The 23849-nt window shown below is 48.2% G+C and overlaps 2 protein-coding genes across 4 annotated transcripts in view; one reads left to right on the forward strand and one right to left on the reverse strand.

Moving 5' to 3' along the window:
* Nucleotides 1–1606, forward strand: part of SCNN1B (sodium channel epithelial 1 subunit beta) — a 58728-nt gene extending 57122 nt beyond the window's left edge. For both annotated transcript variants that reach the window (XM_046668338.1, XM_046668339.1), the window contains one exon: nt 264–1606. In XM_046668338.1, coding sequence (XP_046524294.1) covers nt 264–644 — 381 coding nt within the window. In that variant the 3' untranslated portion in view covers nt 645–1606. The remainder of the gene's footprint in view (nt 1–263) is intronic.
* A 1148-nt stretch (nt 1607–2754) lies between these two features.
* COG7 (component of oligomeric golgi complex 7) overlaps nt 2755–23849 on the reverse strand; it is an 83680-nt gene continuing 62585 nt past the window's right edge. Inside the window, exons 13-16 of one of the 2 annotated variants that reach the window (XM_046666399.1) lie at nt 19379–19462; nt 15708–15822; nt 8637–8780; nt 2755–6028 (exon numbers count right to left, since the gene is read on the reverse strand). In XM_046666399.1, coding sequence (XP_046522355.1) covers nt 5862–6028; nt 8637–8780; nt 15708–15822; nt 19379–19462 — 510 coding nt within the window. In that variant the 3' untranslated portion in view covers nt 2755–5861. The remainder of the gene's footprint in view (nt 6029–8636; nt 8781–15707; nt 15823–19378; nt 19463–23849) is intronic. The other variant, XM_046666398.1, reaches the window with a different exon arrangement.

A 23849-nucleotide genomic window follows, 5' to 3' on the forward strand; every position in this document is an offset into this window, starting at 1 on the left:
CCCCCCCCCCCCCCCCCCCCCCCCCCCCCCCCCCGCCCCGGGGGGGGGGGGGGGGGGGGGGGGGGGGGGGTTCCCAAGCCCAACAGAGGAATTAGGAAAATCCCTAAAGCAGTCCCAAATGGTTTCCCTGGGCCGAGATAGTCACCCTTCCCCCCCTCCCAGCTAACAACCCACCACACAGGAACGTGTGAGGCTGGGCTCGAGGCAGGAACTGCGGCCTGACCCCCGCTCCTGCCAGGCCCTCAGCCCCCTGCTCCCCACAGATTGTCTGGCTGCTGTCAAATCTGGGCGGCCAGTTTGGCTTCTGGATGGGGGGCTCGGTGCTGTGCCTCATTGAGTTTGGAGAGATCATCATCGACTTTGTGTGGATCACTGTCATCAAGCTGGTGGCCTTCTCCAAGAGCCTGCGGCGGAGGCGGGCCCAGGCTCGCTATGCCAGCCCGCCGCCCACCGTGGCTGAGCTGGTGGAGGCCCACACCAACTTTGGCTTCCAGCCTGACGTGATCAGCCACAGCCCCACCACCGGGACCTACCCCGATGAGCAGCCTGTGCCCATCCCGGGCACCCCACCTCCCAATTATGACTCCCTGCGCCTGCAGCCACTGGACGTCGTGGAGTCTGACAATGAGGGCGATGCCATCTAGACCCTGTTCCTGCCCACCCCGGGTGGCCAAAGAACTCAGACCTGAGAAGCAAGATCATTTTATGGTGCCCTCTCCAAAGGGCTGGGACAATAGGTGTCCAAGGCCAGAGTCTGTGTCCCTCTAAAGGGAGGCCAGCATCTCCCAGCCAGTCCCAGGCCGAGAGCTCCATAGGGTCACCGTGCTGGTACAGATGCGGGCACTGTGTGCTCATTTGGTTCCTGCCCACACCCCCAACCTGTCCTGATCTTTGGCCTGGGATGTCCCCAGCCAGGCCCCAGAGACCCTAGAACACCCACCCCTGGTGGCAGGCCACTTCCCTCCCAATGCCAGTCACCATCTTCTCCAGAGGTGAACAGAATGGGCACGCCGGGCTGTCTGTCGCCAGAATCAGCAGTCCTTTCCTCCCTGGCCTCGGCTGACCTCTGTGAATGGGTGTGGTGAGGGCAGCGGTTGTGGAGGCAGGATGAGCACCAGGTGTGGGGCAGGGCTGCCAGGTGGCACATGTTTTGTTCTAGAAAATAAAACTAGAAGACACCAAGTTGAGCTTGGTTCTCGGTCCAACTTCAGGCTGGAGCACCCTGAAGCATCTCTGGGGTGGAAGGGCATCCGTACTGCCTTGAGGGGAAAGGCCCCCAAGCAGGTGGTTGTTAAAGTCCTTTCAAGTTGTCCCTGAAGCAGTGGCCTTATGACTTTCTCAGTGCCACCCAACTTAGTTCTTTGGGTTATAAGAACAGAGAGAGAAGGAGAGAAAGAAGGAGGGAGGGAAGGAAAAATTCAGGTCAGGCCCCCTGTCTCTCTCTGCTTTCCCAGGCAGGCTCTCCTTACAGTGCAGCAAAAAAGGCCATGGGCGGGGGCCGGCCTGGTGGCGCAGCGGTTAAGTTCGCACATTCCGCTTCTCGGTGGCCCAGGGTTCACCGGTTCGGAACCCAGGTGCGGACATGGCGCCGCTTGGCACACCATGTGGTAGGCATCCCACATATAAAGTAGAGGAAGATGGGCACAGATGTTAGCTCAGGGCCAGGCTTCCTCAGCAAAAAGAGGAGGACTGATAGTTAGCTCAGAGCTAATCTTCCTAAAAAAAAAAAAAAAAAAGGCCATGGGCAACACCAGACTCACACCTCTCCAGCTCAGCAAACAGCTAGGGGCGAGCCTCTCTGTCCTAATTATCCCCCAAGTTCCCAGGCTCATTCCCATTGGTCACTGATTGGGTCACATGCTGTCTCTGAACCAATCAGTGTGACCAGCTGGGGGGCTGCTCCGATTGGTCAGACCCTGCCCATCCCTGAGGCCAGGTGGCTGCCAGCAGAATCATGTGTTCCCAGGGTGGTGGGGACATGGCATCTAGGGGTGCCAGATAAAATACAGGCCACCAAGTTAAATAGGAACTTCAGATAAACAATACATTTATTTTTTAGTAGAAGTATGTCCGTGTAATATTTGGGGACCTATTATACTAATAAATCATTAGTTTTTCTGAAATTCAAATTTAACTGAGCATTCTGTATTTTTAGTTGCTAAATATGGCAACACTAATGATTCCCCAAAGAGAGATCAGGGAGCTGTCACCAAAGAGGAATGGGCCCTGCTGTCACCTGCCGGACGCGGAGGTGAAGGCACTCGGGCTTCACAGCCCTGCTGTTCTGGAACACCTGGCTTACTGGCCGGAAGGCAGACCAGCTGCCCCCCATCAAGTGCCCACGGTGGCACCTGTGGAGGAAGGAGGTGCCACAGACCTGGTGCCACTCCAGCCAGCCGCAGGGAGCACGCTTGGGAGTGAGTGGGGAAAGCCTGGGGAGCCAGGTCTCCCTGCTCAGGGCCGGCAAGGCTACAGGCTGGAGTCACGTTCCTGGCGGTTACCATATTTACCATGATGACGACAACTTTATTATTAGCGGTGGTTGTCACCACACAGATGACCATTTATTGTTCTTATTAAACAATGGCTACATTGTATCAAACACCGACCACATGCTAGGCACCAGGCCATGTACTTTATAATCTTACTGCATTTAATTCTCATAACCACTGAGAAATATTATCATCTCATTTTACAGGTAAGTAAATTGAGACTTGGAGAGGTGAAATAAGGTACCCAAGATCACTATCATAGTAAGTGACAAAGATGAGACTCTAGACTCATCCTCTTGCTGCCAGTGGTCATAAGAACACCAGTGCCTTACAGGAGCCTGGGGCTTTCATATTTATTGTCTCATCTGATGCCATGGGGCAGGCAGAGCAAATTGTTATCTGTCTCCTTTTGCCAGCTCATTGACCAAAGTTAACTTGAACTGACTTAAACTAAAAAAAGGGAATTAATTGGTTCTTGTAATAAAAGTACAGGGATTTCAGGCATGGCTGTATCCAGGGGTTCACCTAGATCTGGTGATTTCTCTAGCTACTGGCTTTACTTTCTTCTGTGTTGATGTCCCTCTCAAATTGGTTCTCTCCATGTGCTGCTCTTCCCCTCACTGTGCCAGGCTCCATTCCCTCAGCTCAGCAACCACAGTGGGAAGAAAGCTCCTCCTTCAGAGTGTCCCAGCAAAAGCCCCAAGAATGGGGCTCATTGATCCTCCTGGGCCACATGCTCATCCTGAACTGCGAGAGGTTCTGTTCAGAGACACTTTGCAGCAGGAGCGAGAAGGGCGCTCCCTGCCCTAGAGCTGCCTGTAGGTGCATGAGACGGGGCCAGGTGACAGTGGGCGTCAGCTGTCATCCCTGCTCTCAGGGCAGTGCTCAGGCCCAAAGTGAAGATGGACAATGGCCCCATCTCTGAAAGCAGGCTCTGAGTCAGACAGAGGGGCATTTCCTCCATTTCTCCAGGTCTGGAAGAGACAAGTGCTGCTCTGTTCCTACACTGGGAACTTCAGAGCTGTTGAGGACTCAAAAATGAGGCTGGCAGGGCTCGAATTCCCCAGAAAATGGCATTCTGAATTCCCACCTCTACCCCAGAGGGGAGGCAGGTTATAGATACTGGAGGACTAGGAAATTCACGTTTATCATGCACTAAGGACATGCTGTTGCCTTGCTCTGTCTCCCTGGCTCTTCAAATAACCCTATGGTTAGGTGCCATTATGACCCCCATGTTTCAGATTAGGAAATGAGGCTCAGAGAGGTGAAGTGACATTCCCAAGGTCACACAGCTGGGAGGTGCAAAGCTGGGAGTTAAGCCCAAGCCTGTCCCCTCAACACCTATGGCTCTCGTGGACACTGGCCCAAAGGTCACCCCGAAGAGCTTTCCACTTCCCAGCGGCACGTCTCACCTTCCAGGTTTCCAGCTCTCATTTCTCTGGAGCAGGAGCTGGGCTCAGCCCCTGCCAGGGACAGTTGGTGATGCACCACATGAGAAACCAAAATATTTTTCTTTGTGTGGGTTCTCAGCTGATGCTCTTTCCGGGCCAGCAAAACTGGTTCCAAGGATGTGAGGACAGAATGTGTGGGAACCCCTGGACGACAGACCCAGTGGGACACTTGCCCTGGCAGCTGGGGGGCTGGTTCACGAAAGGCTGGGCTGGGGGGCTGCTGCTCCGGAGGGCAGTCACAAGCAGGCTGACCCGCTGGGAGTCGGTGTCACGCTGCATGCCTCCCATCCAACAGTCAGGATGCAGGCGCACAGTCGCCAGGCTCACTCCGAACCCCAGGCCTGGCACGTGGCAGCTGAGTGACTCTGGGGAACTCCTAACCGTCTCCACACCTCTGTTCCTTGTGTAAGATGGACAATACTCCCTGCCTCCCGAGGCTCACATGAGGCGTGGGGGAGAGACAAGTCAAGCTTGCCCGTCCTGGAACACAGTGCGTGCTCAGCTCCCATAAAGGACTACAGAAGCCCCATCTGTTCAGGGCAGCAGCAAGCCCAGCCCAGGCAACCAATCCTGACTGTCTAAGCCAGGGTTTCTCTCCTGGAGGTGACATGGCCCCTGGGCCACATCTGGAGACATTCTTGGCGGTCACAACTAGAGGAGGAGCACGGGCATCCAGCAGGGAGGGGCCAGCGATGCTGCTGACCATCCTACGACGCACAGGACAGCCTCAGAACAACAGCTCTCCAGCCCAAAGGGCAGCAGCACCGAGGCTGGCAGAAGCAGTCCTGTTCCCTTCGTTCCCAGCCTCCCTTGCAGGTGGGGGATGCCTGGGGACCAGAAATGGCCAGTGAGGCCTAGGAGCAAGTTGGCGGGGGCTTCTGGGAAGGCCTTTGCCTCCCCCTGTGGAAGGGTCAGGATTGCCGCTCGGCCGCACCCTCTCTGGTTTCTTCCTCCCTGGACACGGATGCCACACCTGCAGCTGCAGGAGTCGCCCTGCGAGGATGAGGCATCCAGCCTGGGGGAAAGAAAGGTCAAGACCACAGCGGGGCTGGTCCCTGTCCTGGCCGCCCAACCACTAAATCAGTGCCCATAGCCGCCACCATGTGACTTCTTGTTACTGAGAAAAATCAACTCCTATTTGTTTAAGTCACTCAAATTACGTTATTCTGTTACTTGTAGCCAAATACAATCTTAACAGATACAGAAGATATTGGCAAAAAACCTGACAGAATCCACATCATCCTGTGAGTTTTAAAAAACGAAAAAGGAAAAGCCCAAGTTGTTCCTTTGGCTACAGGACCTCGAGGCTCTGGCCCCCTTCCTCTCTGACCTTATTTCCTACGCCTGCTTCCACGCTGCTGACCACGGACCGCAGGGTCTGGCCTGAGCTCTTCCCTCCACCAGAATGCTCCTCCCAGAGCTCTTTAGCACACGTGTCTCTCATCCTTCAGGTCTCGGGGTTGCCCCCCCACCTTATCCCAGCCGCCTTCCACCCTGACGCCCTCTTTGTCCCTCGCACTAACGTCTGACACCATCTCCTCTTGGTTTATCTGCTGATTCTCCCTCCCTCCTTTTCCCACTGCCGGCTTTCTTCCCGCCGCGTCCCCAGTGTGAACAGCACGGCACATGGGAAGGACAGACGCTCACTGAAGAAAGAAGGATGAAAACAGCCTTCTTTCATTTCACAGTATTTATTAATTCCATTTTTAAGATCAGATCACTTAAAAAAATCATCTGAAAATCCCTCTTATAAATAATAAACCTCTAATTTACAAGGGTTTTTTTGATTATAATACGAAGCAAGTCTTTTTGAAATAAACTGCCCACTCCTGGGCGGGTTTGAGAGCGATTCTATTCTGGAGAGTTGCTGTGAGCCAGTGCCCCAGCCCTGACCCCCTCTCAGCAGCTGCGCGGCAGGTCAGTAGTCCACGCTCCGCATGGCGGCCACCGTGGCAGCGAGGCGGCGGGGCAGGCCTTTGCTGACCTGCCTATAATCCTCCGGTTTGGCCTTCAGGAGCGTCACGATGTTCTGGAGGGTGCGGGAGGGCTGCAGGCCCAGGGCGTCCATCACGTTGATCAGGTAGTCTGCGGGAGTGGGGAGCAGAGACACGCTCGACAGGCTCAGCACCAAGCGGGACAGAGCCCCAGGAGCCCTCCCCTGAGTAAGAAGCAGAGACCGGCCCCTAACCCCCAAATGCCGGTGCCTGCGCTGCTCTCAGAGTGGGGCTTTCCAAGAGGGGCAAACCTGACGGTGCACTGGCCGGAGTCCAGGAACACTAATGGAATACGCAAGCGGCTGACGTCACCGCCAGCCCCACCACCCACCACACTCAGCTCTCCAGATGGACAGCCGCCCTTGCCTGAAGCTCTACACGGGGGATTCCTGGGTCCCCAGCGCTGCCCCCAAGGTGCCAGGAGACACATGAGCTTTTCTGAGCAGCTACCAAAGACTTCCCAGCAGAACGCCCCCAGCGAAGACAAGCGGTGGCCTGGTACAGTGCAGGCTCCCCCACTTCCCGGCTAACTCCCTGGGGTACTAGTTAAATACAGATTCTGGAGCCCAGCCCAGACCAAGTAGAGAATCTCAAGGAGAGGGTCCAAGGCGTCTGTCCCAAAAAGCAGCCCCACGATTCTAACCACCAGGCAACCTGGGGTGACACTGGCAGAATGGAGAAGAGGAAAACCACGTTTCCAAGGTCGGGGTGACCTCGGGGAAGTCCTCCAACCTATCGAGTCCCTGCTTCCACCTGGTGCTGCAGCATTGTTAAGAGGATGGAATGGGACAAGGCCAGGACAGCCCCTGAGGCGCTGTAGGTGATCAATAAATGGTGTTGCCTTTCCTTCCTTCCTCCTTCCTGGGCGGGGACAGCCCAACCCGAAGGGAAGCATTCCACAGTGCCCTCTGTTCCTCCTCTTCCGGCTCTAAGCACTGGAGCAGGCCCCACCCAGCGGGTCCCTCCCAACTTTCTGATCACTGCCCAGGTTAATCTCTTCTCCCTGACTGGATGGGAGCTCCACGCCTGGCCTGTATTTTCCCTTGTGTCTGCTTCTGGAGACCCAGCTCAAGGCAGAGCCCATAGAGGGTGCTTCCCTCTGGCTGACTCATGTCCAGCTCATGTGAGCTGCATCCCAGGAAAGGCACCACCAGTCAGTCAGGCACCTATCTCCTGCACGAGTTTACCCGTAAAACTGAGCTCCATGCGACTGTCAGCCAGGAGCTGCAAAGGTAGCCCCTGGTGTACCATGACAGTTTCTGTTTGGCCAGCACAGTGGTTTTGGTTTTATTTTAACATTTAATGCGAACATCTTGGAGGTGGCCACGCATTGCCAGAGACCTCACCACTCTATCGTGTTACACTTTGAGCTTCATGCATTAGCCTTTTCTTCCTGGCCCCTAACCACACTCCCTTCCAGTGCAAGCCCAATAAGCACAGGGCTGTCTACTTCTCTGTTGTATCCCATCTCCCAGCACTACGGCTGGCACACAGCAGATGCTCAATCAATGCCGCATGAGGAATGATGCATATGGAGGGGGAGCTTAACAGGGTTAGGGAGAAATCACGTGGACAGTTGAAATCCACAGGCAATCTCCAAATCTCACTTCACTCACTAGTTCCGGCTGGTTCTCTCCTCAACGCTCCTGCCTGTACCAACAGGGACCACCAATAAGCACCTGAATCTCCCTACCTCTCTTCTCTGAACACTGTGCCCAGTGAGATGACAAAAAGCTGGCTGCTCCTCTGGCTGCTCCCTGCTGAGAGCTGACCATGGAATGAGCACAGCTCAGGAAATCAGGCAGCTGGATTCTAGGCCTGGCTCCATCCCTGACTGCTCTGGGCCCCGGAGGAAAGCACCTCACTCCTATGCCTTCTTCAGCAAAACAAGAGGCTGGCTTGGCCCTGTGGTCACCCAGGCCAAAGCTCTGGCTGGGTCCCCAGGGAGCCGATCTGTAAGGTTGCTAGCACCCTCTCCCCTGACCACCCCAAGAGCTGCCTCGGGTGAAGTCAACAGAATGATACCCAGAGGCTGGGGAGCCTCCCCAGCCACCTGCCCACAGCACCCCCACCCTCAGAGCACCACCAGGCAGTGGCGACCTCAGTGATGGTGCCATCAGGAGCAGGTGGGCACGCTCCTCTCTGACCTGGGTGGGGGGCAGGTATTCTAGATGGCCTCGTTATGCAGCTGCCCGACGCCTGTTTCCTTATCAGCATGATGGAGGCCAGGGCACCGACCTCACAGGGGAGTTCTGAAGATTGCATCAGGTGATGGGTACGAGCGCTTGGCTCAGCGCCTGGCATGCCTGGTGCACAGTAAGAGCTTAATCAATGTTAGTTCAGGTGATTATTATATAAATGGGCAGAAGGCAAGGCAGGGCAAAGCAGCATACACGAGACTGCGTCACTCACTTCAACTCAGCTCACTGAAGCTCCCCTAAGGGTTCCAGCCTCAGCAGCCTATCGGAATCCCCCAGGACATTTTCAAAATATAGATGTCTGGGCTTCAACCCAGACTTATTAAGTCAGAATCTCGGGGTGCGGGGGTTGCTGGAGAATCTGCATTTTTAACAAGCATCATAGCCAAACCCAGAGTTGAAAGTAAGAGGAAACCTGGGATGAGATCCCTGGAGGGTAGGGGAACCGACAGATGCAATGGCCAGAGCCATCCCTCCCGCCGCCTGTCCCTGGGGACCCACCAATGTCAGTGGCCAGCTGCTTGGTGGAGTGTGGCGTCAGCTCGGGGATCTGGAGGATCACGTCACAGTAGGTCTGCATCGTGGCTCTGGCGATCGAGCCCAGCCAGTTGTCAGCCATGTTGTCCAGCTCGGGCAATTCATCCCCTGGAAAGAGAAAGAGCATCACCACAGAAACAGAACCTGCTCAGGAAAAACCCATCACCAACAGCTTTTACGGGAGACCTGCTGGGTGACCTGGCCCACAGCATCTGCTATGTGCACAAACCTGCCAGGGAGCTCACGGTCTCGGTGGGAAACACAGGAAAGAGAAAACAAGTTCATCTTAGGTCAACTGGTACTGACTAAGGACAGCGAGGATTCAGAAAAGGAAGCAATCAGCTGAAGCAGAACAACCTGCGTCCCCAAAGGCTGGGGATGGAGTGCGGCCACGCAGGCCAGGAGGATTTCTGCAGACAGAGTAAGAGCGAGGGTAGGAGGGGGACCCAGTGAGAGGAGAGCCCCACACGAAAAGTGAGAAGGTGGGAGGTTGGCACAGCCTCCCAGGAGACAGACAGCAACGGTCAAGACACAGGCAGCACAGCAGAAGTGAGACCTGGGTTCGAGGCCAACACTACCGCCAGTGGGCTAAGTTGACCTAACCTCCCAGGGCCTGTTTTCTTCAGCGGTGAAACAGGGACAGCAACAGTCCCAGCTTACAGGGCTGCTGTGGGAATTACACGAGGCCCCCGGCACAGGGCCAGCCACACACTTAGTGCTATACACACAGTAGCTGTTAGTGATGGAATGATCATGGGGAGGAAGAGAGTATGTATAGGGAGCAGCGGGAAACAGCGATGAGGGCATAGCCCTGGTCATGGAGGGTACCCCAAGCATCATGTGGACCCCAGGCAGTAAGAGACAGGCTACAACTGCAGGTGCCCAGCAAGGTTATGACATGACAAGCCCTGAAGGGACAGCCAGTCTGTGCGAGGTGAAGGAAAGGATGGGGCAGCCATCCAGGCAAAGGAGAGGCGGGCCTGGTCTCTAAGGGAAAGGGGGAGACACCTCAGGGCAGAAATGGAAAGAAGGGGCAAAATGAGCCACATTAAAAAACAAGTATGGGAACAAGCAGTGAAAAATAATACATTTAGGAGAAGATAAGCAAAATGCTACCACTACTGCCTCCACTAATAATAATACAGAATATCAAGTTACATGTCAAATTCCATCTGCATAGAGTGGAGCCTGAAGGGCACCTGCGAAATGGAAATAGCAATGCATTCAATGGTGGGATGTGGTGATTTATTCTTTTAAAATTGTGATCTTGTTTTGTATCTAGCATCTATACGACAAATACAAACTGTCCTGTTTTTTAATTAAAAAACAAAACAGGACAAACATAAATGAGTGCAAAGATAACAGTGTGTAATCTCGGGTTTCCACTTTGGAAAATGACTGCTGGACCAGTGTGCGCGTGGCCAGAAACGCAGCTTGGCAGGGAGGCTGGTTTAGGGGTGAAGCTCCTTCCCACCGACTTTGACCTGATGGTAGAACAGCCAGAAAGGGCTGAACACACAGGCCAGAGCACCAACTCCCTAGATTCGACAGCTCTCAGATAGAAACGAACCAGAGGAGGCTGCTGCCTCGGGAGACACTCCGGGTCGGGGGAAGAGGCGCCCACACTGGACAGAGGGTGGCAGGCAGTCATTTGTTAACTGCATGAGTCCCATTTGCCGAGGCCCTGCTGTGTCCGGTGCTGCCCTGGGTGCTGGTGCTGGGTGGCCCTGCCCTTAACGCCCTCTCCAGCCGGGGGAGTCAGAAGGCCCTCAACACGGCAACGCCAGGGCTGCAGTAAGGGCGCGGTCCAAGACAGACGGGAGCCCAGAATCAGGAGCAAATAGCCGCGCTTTGCCTGGACAGATGGGCCATTTGCCAAACACATGCGGAAAAAGAGCTTTCCGGGCAGAGAACACAAAAATCATCTTTAAAGAGTGCTCACGACAGACGAGAGCACATGTGAGATGTTCCCACTCACGAAGAAGCATGTGTACATGTGGACCTGCAGAGAAAGGCGCGTGGGGAATGAGTGTCTCACATGTCTCCAGGGGCTACCTCAGGGCAGATTTTTAATTAGGAATTTTTTAAATTTTAACAAGTTAAAAATTCCTTCTGAGTGGCTGAAATGTGAGCCTGTGGAGGCAGAGGAGTGAGGGAAAGGGAGGAGATGAGGCTCGAACATTCTGGGCAGGAGTGAGAAGGGCCTCCAGGGCCAGGCCAGGGAGGGGCTGGATAGTATCCCATAGGTTCTAGGGGGCCACCGGAGGTTTTTAAGCAGGCTGGGAATCATCAGCCAGAGGGTGAGGACAAGAACCAGGAAATGTAAGCAAAACAGACAAAATGCAGGAGAGAGAAGAAATCTCCAGAAGGCAGGGTATTGAAAGGCCAGGCAGACAAAGTGCTGGGCTCAGCAACATTTGACCTTCTCTTTGATTTTGGGAATGGTCTGGCCACAAGCACTTTCAAGTCATTTGAAGGTGGCCTCTTCCTGAGCCGCACTTCCCACAGGGCTGGCCCTTCCCGAGCGCCCACGATGCAACAGCAGCTCATCAGAGAGGCCGCACCTGCCCACCAGACGACCCATCCAGAGCCTGAACACCCAAACCAGTAGCTGCCCCCTCTGCCAGTAATCCAGGCCTCAGAGAGTGCGGGAGCATCCACAGGGCCCAGCACTCACCCGGGCAGCACTTCCCTCCTCAACCCAGAATCACAGCTCCAGCTGCTGGCCACCTCTGAGCAGACCTCCCGCCCCTCTGCAGCCCAAACTTGGTAACTTACTAAGGAAGAGGACCAAGACGAGCACAGAGATTCAAGTCTTCCTGCCAGGGCCTCTGCTATAACCCACTGTGTGTGTGTGACCCTTGGATACACCACTTCAAAATTCCCAAGTTCACCTTCCTCGTGGGAAAAAGACTCAGAAAGACTTTTAAATCTCCCTTCTACTTATCATATTGTTGAGAAAATGCCATTTATCTAAGCCAAAAAGCTACTGGCTGTTCACTATCTGGTTCTTAAAACTTGCATTATTAAAATGCCAGAAATCCTTACATTTTATACAGGCATTCACTGTATGAGTCTTTCCAATTTTCTGTATAGTTGAAAATTTTTGCAATAAAATGTTGAGGAAAAAAAAATACCCAGATTGGCTTGTTGTGGTGGTGGTTGTTAACGTTTTCAACCATTGTTACAATTTTACTTTATGGCTGGAGTCTTTTCCTTCTTAACAATGCCCAACCCAGTGCCTAGCACACAGTAAACAGTTAATAAACAGTTCTTAAGTGAACGAATGAATGAGTGAGTGAGTACAAACAATTACATGCTCACTAAATCTGTATACATTATTTGTAGTGGGACAATAAAACATTATGTTCTTCCTGGTGTGATGCAACAGACAGCAGACAGAGCACCACAGTTTTCTTGTCAAAGAATTTGAACCTGATTTTAATCCTTATCAATAAGAGATACATAATGCAGTATATATGGGTGAAATAACATGATGCCTGACATCTGACGTAAATACTCTAGCAAAAAACGTGAGGGAAATATATGAAACAAGAAGCCATTCCTGAAGTTGGATGATGAGTGTCTGGGGCTTTGTTGTACTGTCTCATTACTTTTGCATGTGCATGTGAAAACTTCTATGAAAAAACGTTTTCTAAATTTTTTACATTTAAAAAGTATATTAGCAAATAGATGAAAATAAAAATCACTTATATAACCTCATAGCCCTTCAATAATTACTATCAACATTTTGGTATACATATATTTTTTACACACAATAGAGAAATATATTCTTATAAAAAACTTTTGGAAAATACAGAAATACAGAGAGTAAAAAGTAAATCTCTTTCACACTTTTCCTCCCACAACCTGCCCAGGGGGGCCACTGAGACCAGTTTGGTGCGTATCCTTCCACACCTGTTTTCCATGCTTTCACATGCATGCATACATGTAGAAATACACAGGGTTGAGTTTTTTCAAAATGTAAGTAATATTACATGTGTTATTTGGCTTCTTGCTTTTTTGTTTTAATAATATTTTTCAAAATCTCACCTGAAAGTCCAAAAAGAAAAGTTCTACCTCTTTTCTTCTAAAGAAAATTTTTACATTATGGATACATCTCAATATACTTCCCTATTGCCCATGTAATAGACATTCCGGTTGTTTCTCATTGTTCGTCATTACAGACAACTCTGCAATGAAGCTCCTCATATGCACCTCTGTGGGCACATAAACATGGATTTCTCTAGAATGGACATCTAGAAGAGGCACTGCTGGGTCAAAAAGGGTGGGTTTACTTTGACCCTTGATAGAGACAGTCCCCCAGACAGCCTTTGTCAATTTATTCTCTCATTGACAGAGTCTGAACTGTGGTTTTCTTCTTTGTTTACATCATGAGACTTATCATACATACGGAAGAACGTATAAAAACCATCACATGGGTTTTAGAGAACAACTATAAAGCCAATGCCATTGCAAACACCTCTCTGGTAAGAAAAAGGCCACTGCCAGTACCCGCAAGCTCCCACACGCCCCTCAAGCACAGCAGGCAGCCGGCCGTCAGCTAGACCCCAGGGAACCCTCTCCCGCCCTGCTCTGCAGCCTCTCTCCTCCCCGAGCATGCCTTCCAGCTCTGGCTGTATGGATTCTTTTCGTCGTATTTCTTTTACCCAATAATGTGACTGTGAGAATCATCCATGTCATGTGTAGTTGTAGCTCATGCATTTTTAAGATTGCACACTATTTCATTGCATGGCTGTATCATAATGTAGGTATCCATTTTACTGTTGCTGGACATTCGGGTTGCCAGTAGATTGGGGCTATTACCAAGTCACCATGAATATCCTTATAGATGTCTATGTATATGTATATGGAAGAGATTCTAGGGCCAAAGGGTATGCACAATGTCACTTTTACTGGAAAATGCCAAACTGTTTCCAAAGTGGATATACCAATTTACAGCGGTGGATGAAAGTTCTCTAGTCTTTTCTTCTTGCATTTATATGCACAGCAGTTTCTTAAATAGACTCACACCGTATATACTATTTTATATCTATTCTTCACACTTAAATGCTTAGAATATCTGTATAAGTCACCAAATGTTCTTTTATAATATCATTTCAATGGATGTACATTAAATTAAAACCACATGTACATTTCACTACATGGATGTACCCAAATTTTTTAACCAATCTCTACAGTTTTACATTTGTTTTTCTCTTCAGTGTTTCACTTTTATAAACAATGCTAGGATGAACATTCATAGAGTTACACTCACGATTATTTTATTAGCATAGTTATCTAGCAGTAGAATTCCTGATCTAAAAGGGCATGCACCTTTCTAAGGTCTCTGCTGGGATGTTAAACAGCCCTCCAGACGTTCTAACTGTACAATTTAAACCGTTCTCCCCCGTCTTGCCAATATTAAGTGTAAACACTTTAAAATATATACATGCATATATAGTCAATTTAATAGGTTATAAAATGGTATATCCTACTTGCACTTGCAGCTATTTGAGGATTATTGAAGTTAAACATTTCTTCCTATGTTTTTAGGTTATTTGAATGCCTTCATGTTCTTTACTTATTTTTCTGTGGGGTACTCATCGTTTTCCTACTGATTTGTAAGAAACTTTTATAAAATGAGGATATTAACCATCATTAATCATATATTTTGCTATTTTTTCCAGTTTATCACTTACCTTTCAATTTCTTTTACAGTTTCTACCTGTTTCATTTCAAAAAGTCTTCCCTTCCCTACCCTTAAGATAAATTTATATTCACTCATATTTTAGCTTACTTCACATTTTAAATAGAATTATTTTTTTCAAAAATTATATGAGTCCTTAATGTTCACAATCCCATGAAACTTATGGAGGTTTTATTCATATTATTTCACAAACGATTTATGGAAATTCAACAACAATGCCTAATCTCTATGGGATAAAAAGCTTGATTATTGATTCAATCAAACATACTGATTATCCTGAATAATTCCTCTTTTATCCTCTTTAGTTGTCCTTTTTGATGTGTCAAAGTCTAAAAGAGAGGTACAAGATTTTCTCAATACTAACGTGGTTTTGTCAAATTCTCATTCTATGTCTGACTGTTTCTTCTTTATATATTTCAGCACTGTTTTATTTGACACACAGCGTTCCTGACTACTATAGGCTCACTGTGGAATTCACCTTTTACCAACATAAAGAATCACTTTGATCCCATTTATCATCTTTCGGTTTTAGTCAACTTCATCTAATAGCAACGCAGTCATCTGCTTTCTTTTTATTTGCTTTTACATAGGATGTCTTTTAGCATCTCTTTATCTTTAACCTGTTGACCTGATTTTATTTTCTGTGTGGTACCCTCTCTTGAGCTACTGAATCTTTTATATACCAAGTGATTTTTTTCTGTTTGATCAATCTTACAGAGGGAAGCCTATAATGCCCAATATTGGGAATAAGATGATTTTTGATCAGAGTATGGGGTCCCTGTTCAAATCTCTCAGGCCCAGATATTGAGAAAAAGGAAAAGTTTTAATGTATTATATTTTTACCTTGTCAATTTAGAGACCCAGGAGCCTTGGGGAGTTGGGAGCAAGCTACAGCCAGAGGCATCTGGAGAAGAAATGTTACCTCTGTGCTGAAGAGCTGATGTCTGTCCTAACAAGGAAAACGGCTCTTATGAGGTGCCACTTTACTTGGCATGTGGCCCACATAGCAAGAACACGCTCAGTGGGACCCTTGCCCTGTGACCTCGCTTCCACCACCACCGAGTGCTTATGACCCGGGGCCCACTTGCTCCTGCCTCCCCAGCTGAGGGGCACTGGTGGAGCTCACCGAAGGGCGCTCTGCATAGGGTGAGACAAAGTCAGGACGGCTCTTTACTTAATGCACCATCCCGCAGAAGCTCCTCAGAGGGTGAGATAAGGGAACTCCAATCCTCCTAGTCTGGAGATGTGTGTGCTGAGGGTAAAGCGCTAAACTGAGCACGGCATGCATGGCGAGTCATAAGCCCTTTCCCGCAGGTCTCTCTCACCTTGCTCCGGAGGAAATGGCAGTTTTCCGGCGTGCAATGCTAGCTCTAAGGCAGAGTCCTCCTGAGTCACAAACGGCTCGAGATTCAGGGGGAGGGACATGATATACTGCCCGATCTGAAACAAAAGAAAGTGCTTTCAGCCTGGCATGGATGTGTACAGGTAATTATGTCGTGCAGTACATCCGTGTGAAGGCAAATGGCGGACAGACAAAACTACGAGACCTGGGGCAACCCAAGTCCGATCTTCCCAGTGTGTAGTAGGACTGTTACGGCAACAGCTTGCAAACCAATGGCAGTTTGCGTGGAGATCACAGAGTCATCCTTCTCACTAATGGCCTCAGCATTTCCGGAATGCATTCAACGCCAGCTCTACCCCAAATGAGGTAATAGATACCGAAGTGCTTTGTAAAATTTAAAGCTTTGTGTAAATATCAGTTATTATCACTGTTCATAGACAAAAAACCAGTAAGCTGCTAATGTCAACAAGCACACGGCCAAGAAAGAATTTATATCCTGCCTTCTGTGTTTGGGTCCAGGTCTCTCCCTTCTAGGTGATTTAACCAGGAGAAGGAAGGAATTTTGTTGGGAAAAAAGACATTTATAATTATAAATTAATTTGGAAAGAAAACTATATTGTTTTCATAACATAAACTACGGAAAACAAAAACTGACAAAACCTTCTTAGCTGGTGGGGAATTGCAAAAGATACGGTTACAAGACATTTGGGACGAGCCCACAAATAATAGTGTTTGTCATGTGTTTGTCAGATGCACATGACTGTCATCATGTATATATTTTAGACATCTATTTCAAGTACAACTCATAACTGTTTTGTGTTTTAACGTAAGTATATGCTTTGTTTCAAAATACGGCTCACTTTCAGGTTACAACAACATAATATATTTTTTTAAAAAAGGTCTTTGAGGCTATTGATGCTCTTTTTGGCTCCATATTCATTCCATACAACCATCTCGACATTGAGTTGATACTGCTTCTCCAAGCTGAAGGTCTGAGGACTATCAAAGTGAGATCTTCTGAGTCTGGCCTCACTCACACCTACACAGCGGCAGGCCCCTCTGAGAGTGTGGCGTCCAGAAGTGAGTGCAGACTCCAAAATCAACCCAGCCCAGAGGACTGCAGGAGATGACACTCTCGTTTCCAAACATGTCGTGTAGTTTGGCTGCAGTAAGTCTAAACATCCTATGGTCCATGGAGCTAATAAAAAAATTGTTAGTTTGGTCTCCCTTTAAAGGGGTACACAGATGGCAAAATAAATTAAATCAGCATTTTTCCTTTCATTTACTTAGTATAATCTTTCACTCAAACCAGAGAAGTGGCGACTTACCTCACTAATAACAACCAACACTGTACATTTCAGCCTGAAAATGGCAACAAATTCATCATTTTTCCACAAGGTTGGAGGAAGAGAAGGGTGCTGATTTCTGGAGCTCGAATTTCTCCATTCTAATTCCATTCAGCAAGCACTTCCTGAATACCTAGTACATGCAAAGACCCTGGGCATATTCCTGAGTTTGGTACATCTTTCATCTGTAGCCATAACCTTTTGGCTAAATCCACAGACCTAGTTTTACTTGAAATAAAGCATCATCATCATGACATCTTGCATCTTTGCTGTTTTTAATTTTTCAAAGCATTTTCTCCTATTTCACCCTTTATAATGCTCACACCGTTCTGTGTGGTGAGGGCATTCAGTAACAAGACAAACTGTCATTTAGGTACAAAATTTCAATAATAGGACCTCTCAAACTTCAATTAATTGGCCTTAGATTGTGGGGATTACTGTGGTTCCTAGACAGATTCCATGATTCCTGGTTTCTCTCAGAAGTTCTATATATATTTTTTGGAAATCAATGTGGAAAGGGATGTTTGTGATCACACCTGTGGATAGTTGTCCACTATTCTCACATATTCAATAAATGCTCCTTGATATCCTGTTTGAGTAGCTCAATGACTCAAGAAAAATAAAAAGCTTTGTGGTCAGAAGGACTTGGGTTGTGTTCTGGCTCTACCATTGTGTGACCTTGGGCAATTTACTTAATCTGTCTGGACCTTGGTTTCATCATCTCTGAAATGAGGATTATCTCATACTTACTTCAAAGCTTCAAAGCGCTGTGGCGAGAATGAAATTGATACTGTGTGATACATATGTAAAGCGCCTGGTGTCCTAACAGAGCAGCTGCTGGATAAAGGGCTTCCCACCCAATTCCCATTCCTCAGAGCCTCGGGGCCTGCCTGTGAAACAGGACTCCTGCCAACCAGCTCACCGAGTTGTTGTTAACACAAAATTCTGTCTACACCGTGCACTATCTCACAGCACCGATAAAAGCCCAGCACCGTCCTTGCACACACTGCATGTTCAGTAACTGCTCCTTTCCCGAGTTCAGGTCATCAGCCCCCAGGACAGTATCCACAACTCAGGAGGGTCGCAGCATGTGGGAAAGGGCCCTGGTCTGGAAGCTCACTCTAGCCATCCTTACTCCTCTACCTCTCAGTTTCTTCAACTTGAAAATCAATTCAACAACCTCTCAAGTCCCTCCAGCAACATCATTTCCTGAATTAACTTAGATTATAATGCATATGGACTCGATTCCAAAAATAAGATTATTCCATTGGTTGTAAAGACCAACCCACATCTTAACAGTTTCATCAGCACAGGATATTGGGTAATGTCCTGGAAAACAGAAGGAAAACGGTTGCTATTTTGGATTTGACGCTGCTCCCATTGAGCAGAGCGCAGAATGCCTTCCATTCTACCTGCTAGCAGGATCACCGCGCACATCTTCTGCCTAGACAATATTTACTTCTAAAATCCCTTTGCATCTATTAGGACAGAGTCATTCCTTACATAGGGGTGGGTTCTAAAGTGAGACAATGAGGCAGGAATTGTCTATCTCAAGATCACCCCCGAGAATCCCAGAAATCCCCCACAACATGCGGTACACACAACTGGGGTATATTCCTCCTCTCGAGTATTTCTTATGCACACTGACATTTCAGAGCAGCTGAGCTGGACTGCAGGAAGGAACGAAAGGAAAGGCCATGTGCAGATGTCTGGGTGACTCTCAACTTCCAGGGGTGAAGGGAGAAGGAAGAAAGGACTCAAGCGCCCCTGCTCTTCTGTGGGGCTTATTCTGTTCTTTTTTAATGTTAAGCCTCTATAACTGCAATTCTTGTTAAGAGATTTATTTGCTGCTGTGAAATTAAATATGAGAGCACTCAGCACAGGGCCTGGCACACAGTAGGTGCTCACAAAAAGTTTGCTGAATTTGACTTCACCCCTATACACACACTGTTCTCCTGAAAAGTCAGAGAGAAGAATCTGGCCATCTGCTTCTTGTTCTCCCGAGTCAGAATACCCTCCTGGACCCACGCTCGGATGCCCTCAGGTATGGCTACACCTCATACTGGAGGGAGGGGGGAGGGGTGGGAACATGTTAGGTTTTGCAATCAGCTTGTTTCATCAGCTGACTTCAGGAAATCAGCTGCATTTCCTGAAAATGCTGGATCTGGATGTAGATTACCCAAAAGCAAAGGTCCAGACAGCACTGATGCGATAATGACTGCTTTACTCAGAAGGGCCGGAATCAAAAGCCAGGGCGAGGTCTGAAATGCTATGACCACCATGGAGAAAACCGCAGAGAAGCTCTTACATGACTGATGTACTCGAGAGGGGTGAGACTGAACGTGGGCAGGTCGTCGGTCAGGGTCTCTCCAATGCCGGCTGTGTTCCAGCTCTAGGGAGGGAGGAAGAGGAAGCGATCACTGTCATGGCAGCACAGGAAAGTACTACACGCCAGAAAATACACAAAGAACGCAGCCTTCTCAAAGGTGTCATCTTCGCTCAGAGACGGCCTTTGGAATCACCACCACTTGGCAGACCAGGGATGTCTCCTCTTTAAATCAGCACTTTGAAGCCTGCCACAGAGAACGGAATCCTTTCTCTCTCTCTGCGTTCCTGGAGATCCATAAAATAGCAACTCCCGCCTTCTCAACTGAACTATTTCATGGGAATCAATCCCTTTTGTTTATCTCATTCTGAACGAGAAATGAAGAGAGCTGGATATCCTTTGGCCTGAGTTTCTCTACTGAGTAAGGCCATCAAGTAAAAAGCTGTTGGGTGCAGGGAGCCCCACAAACTCTTGGATCTTCAGGACTCCAAAGAGACTAGGACCCCTAAAATCCTCCACAGAGACCACATGTAAATCCCACATCTCTCGGGGGAGGCTTGGGAAGCCCTCTCCAGCTGCAGGGATATCCAAAACACATTCACCACTCCTTCACTAGGCGAAAGCTGCTGCTTTCATCTCTACCTGGCTTCGGGACCCCCTTCTCATCTGATTCAGAGCCCAGAGGGAAAGGGAGAGGAGGGAGCCTGCAAGCCCATCAGCGGCCCTTTGCCCTCTTCATGAGCCCTCTGTCTGGGGAGACTCCCAGCACCAAAATGTCTTCTTTCGCCATTTAAAGTGGCAACATCTGTGACACCACTGTGCGAGCCTTCTCGGAGTTCCCTACAGAGGGAGACCAGTCACCGGCACACAGGTAGTTACACACGTCCTGTTGCAGGAGCTCTCTGCAGCCACCTGATGCCCCACCTGGTTGCTTGATCCTTTAAGTAGCATTCCGGGAATGTAATGATCACATCCACTCCTGCACTTCTACCCCAGGCCAAGCCTCAGCTGTCCTCCCCAGGCTCTCTGGCACCAACGCAGTTATGTCAAATTTTCTTTGCTCTGGACGAGTTCTTTTCTCCCCGACTCCTGCCCCTACAGTTTGATAAACTTGTTCCAGCTTGAGAATCCTATTTCATTTCAAAATGTCCTACTTGCTTTCAGTTAGCTCCCACCCCACTGAGAAGGAGCACTCCCATCATCCTCTGGTACCAAGTGCCCAGATGTATAGCACCTTGTGCTGGGCATTGTCAAGAGGAGACTAGGAAATTTAAGACGTGGTTCTTGCTCTCCAGAAGCCCCTTGGGGAACCAAGACCACCTGACACACTCTTACTCTGTAACCCCCACTCTTTCCCCTGCACACGCACTGGTGTGCATGAGCACGCGTACACACACACACATGCAGACTTCCACCTCAAGAGTTTTCAGTGGCAGACGCAAGGTTTTATGCAATCAGAGTTCACAGGAGCAAGAGCTCAGGGTGACTAGGGAAGGGGCTGGCCACAGGATGCATGAGGTGTCAAGAGAGAAGGCTGGAAAGAGAAGATGTAGCTTTGAATTCTAGACTAAGGAAAGTCTTTATCTTCAAAAAATAAATTGAAAGGGAAAATGACAGCGAAAGAGATGGAAGGGCAACCATAGTTCAAAAGAGACATGAAAGACTTCTCAATCTCAACGTGCAGAACCCATCTAGATCCCGATTCAAACAGTTATAATGTGACATTTATAAGACAACTGGAAATTTGAACGCTGATTGATGGTATTAAGGAGTTATTTTTAATGTTCCTTTTTAGGGGTGATGATGGTATTGTGATTGCTTTTAGAGTTCTATTTTAGGTAAGGAGGTATATATGAAACACGATGGCCAGGAGTCAGTTGTCATTGAAGCAGAGTGATGAGGACGTGGAGTTCATTATTTTCTTCTCTCTACTCTTACATATGTATGAAAATTTCCATAATAAAAAGTTTTAAAAACTAGATTATCATACTGGCCTTGGGAAGCCAGGTAAGGGTTTTGAATGGGGAGAGACAAAAATCAGAGCAACGCTTTATGAAGGTTAATGCAGCAACTCTGGAGGACTAAGGGTGAGGAGGCAGATGAAAAGCTCAAGAAACAGTTCAGAGATGATGAGAATCTGAACTAGGGCAGTGGCCACAGAAACAGATGGGAGACATACTGAAAAAGAAGGAACAATACAACTTGGTGGTAAAGTCATTGGCAAAGAGGGGTGCAGCAAGGAGCAGAGGTGGTGACGGTCAGCTAAGCAGAGATTGGGGAGGAGCAAGACCACGGGGCAGGACAGGAGCCAGGGCCCAGCTGTGGGGAAGCCCAGCGTGACGGAGTACATTCAAGGGACCAGCACTGTGGCTGGAGGACCTGGGAAAGGCTTCAGAGAGGAGATGGGAGGAGTGATGGCAGCGGTGATCAGGTGAGGGGAGAGGGAAAGAAGAGCCAGAGTGGAGCAGTGGTCTTTGGAACAAGAGTGAGACACAGTGCACCGAGTTAGGGAGGGGCTTAAACACAGACAGAGAAGGTGGACTTGAAGATGCCAATAGGGAAAAGCTGTAGGTTATTTTCCAATTGTTCAAAATTTATTTCAGCTTTCCTTTGAATGGGCTTTTCTACCCATCTGTCACCAGATAACACAGGTAAACTTCAATAATCTATTTTGAAATGGAATATAGTGTTGGTTAATATTCTTATAATATAAAAGGGCAATACAATTTGCTAGCAAACATTAAAAACAAACATTTAATGACCAGGGTTTAATTTTCAAATCCTTAAGGCGGAAGTGTTTGCCTTTGTATTGTGAGCTCTCAGGCCGGCGGAGAACTCCTCCTAATCCCCAAAGCCGCCTGCGCCCATTCCCAACAGCCAGGCGTGGTGGTGAGACCTGGAGGAGATTAGAGCAACCAAGAGCCAGTCACACTAAGGAGCTCTGGAATGCAGAAGGAGAGGTGAAAAGGACAGGCGGGAAGCACCAAACCCGTTTCAATGTAGAACTAAGACGAAATAACTGGGAGAATTAAGGTTTCAGAACATAAGGTCAAGATACTAAGCTTTGACAAAATAAAAATAATAAAAGCAACCCAACCTGGAGGTTGGGGAAAGGAGATGAGAGATGGAAGGAATGCTAATCCCCTCATCCTTCAGAGCAGGTGAATCAATATTGTACCCATCTAAAATGGAAACGCGGTTAACAAAAACAATGACTCCAGTCTCTTAACAGTTTTCATAATCTCTTCTTCTTAATCTTGGAGAGATCTTCTGGGAACTAACACCTTTTGTGGGGAAGAAACTATTATCTCAAGTTCAACAATTCCTTTAGTTTCATTTAGTTTATCCTCTTTTTCTAGTTAAATTCAAATAAAATTTATATTGTATACACTTTGTTTTAAAAATAGCATGCGTAGCACAATTCCATTTCTCCTTGTGGATCTAATAACTACTGATGCTCGTCCAGCCTTCAATATGTGAGTGGGCAGGAAGTGACGTCTGGGATGACAAACACCATGTTTACATTTATACCAGGTCCCACATTTTTAGATGGTGTGATTTTGAAGGGATTTATTACTTTTTTCTTTGTACTTTCCTGTATTGCTGAATTTCTAAAAATGAAGATATGCAATTTTTATTTTAAAAAATTATCATTTCCCTTAAAAAATGAGAATCACAGAAAGGAAGAAAACCACCACTTATTAAGCATCTACTCTGTGGCATGTGCTGTGCTAAATTCTAGCATAATCAAAGTCTCATTTAATCCTCACATAGCTGCACAGTGAGAATGACCACATCCCCATTTTAAAGGTCGATGAGGCTCACAGAGGACTTGATAACCTCAGCCATGTGGTCCACTGAGACCACATACAGGTGGTGCCTAGGCACAGCTGACCGTCATCGACATCACTCCTGCTACACTGTGACAGCAGTGGCTCTCCTCCAGCTTTACCTCGTCCCTGATCCATTTATAACTGCAAAATCTGGTTGAAGTGGATCTCATGGCATTTTGCACGGAAAAATCAAAATGAAAATCAAAGAATTTCAGAGACAGAAAGAACCTTGAAATCATGTAGTTCAACCATGTCATTTTCTGGATGGAGATTCTGAGATCCAGAGACGGGCTCAGACAAGATCATACAAGTATGCTTTCCAGAGGGTAACAGAAAGCAAAGAACTTGTAATTATGCCACACAATTTCTGGTTGCTTCCTAAAAGAATCTCTTGGTTACTAAAGGCTCGTAACTAGATCTTTCCCAAAAGACTATCTTTAAAAAAACAGTGAAGCCAGAGAGACTCAAGGAGAAAGACTAACCAGGGGACTGTCCCAGGAATTCAAAAGGAAAGTGATGAGATCTGGACCCGGGGAAGACAGAGCCAGTAGAGAAAATATTACTGACAGAAAAGAGAGGAGGGTGAGAGGCAAGGAAAGTGAGACGCCAGGAAGAGCCAA

This window comes from Equus quagga, chromosome 7 (genome assembly GCF_021613505.1).
Source record: "Equus quagga isolate Etosha38 chromosome 7, UCLA_HA_Equagga_1.0, whole genome shotgun sequence".
Classification (NCBI taxonomy): Eukaryota; Metazoa; Chordata; class Mammalia; order Perissodactyla; family Equidae; genus Equus; species Equus quagga.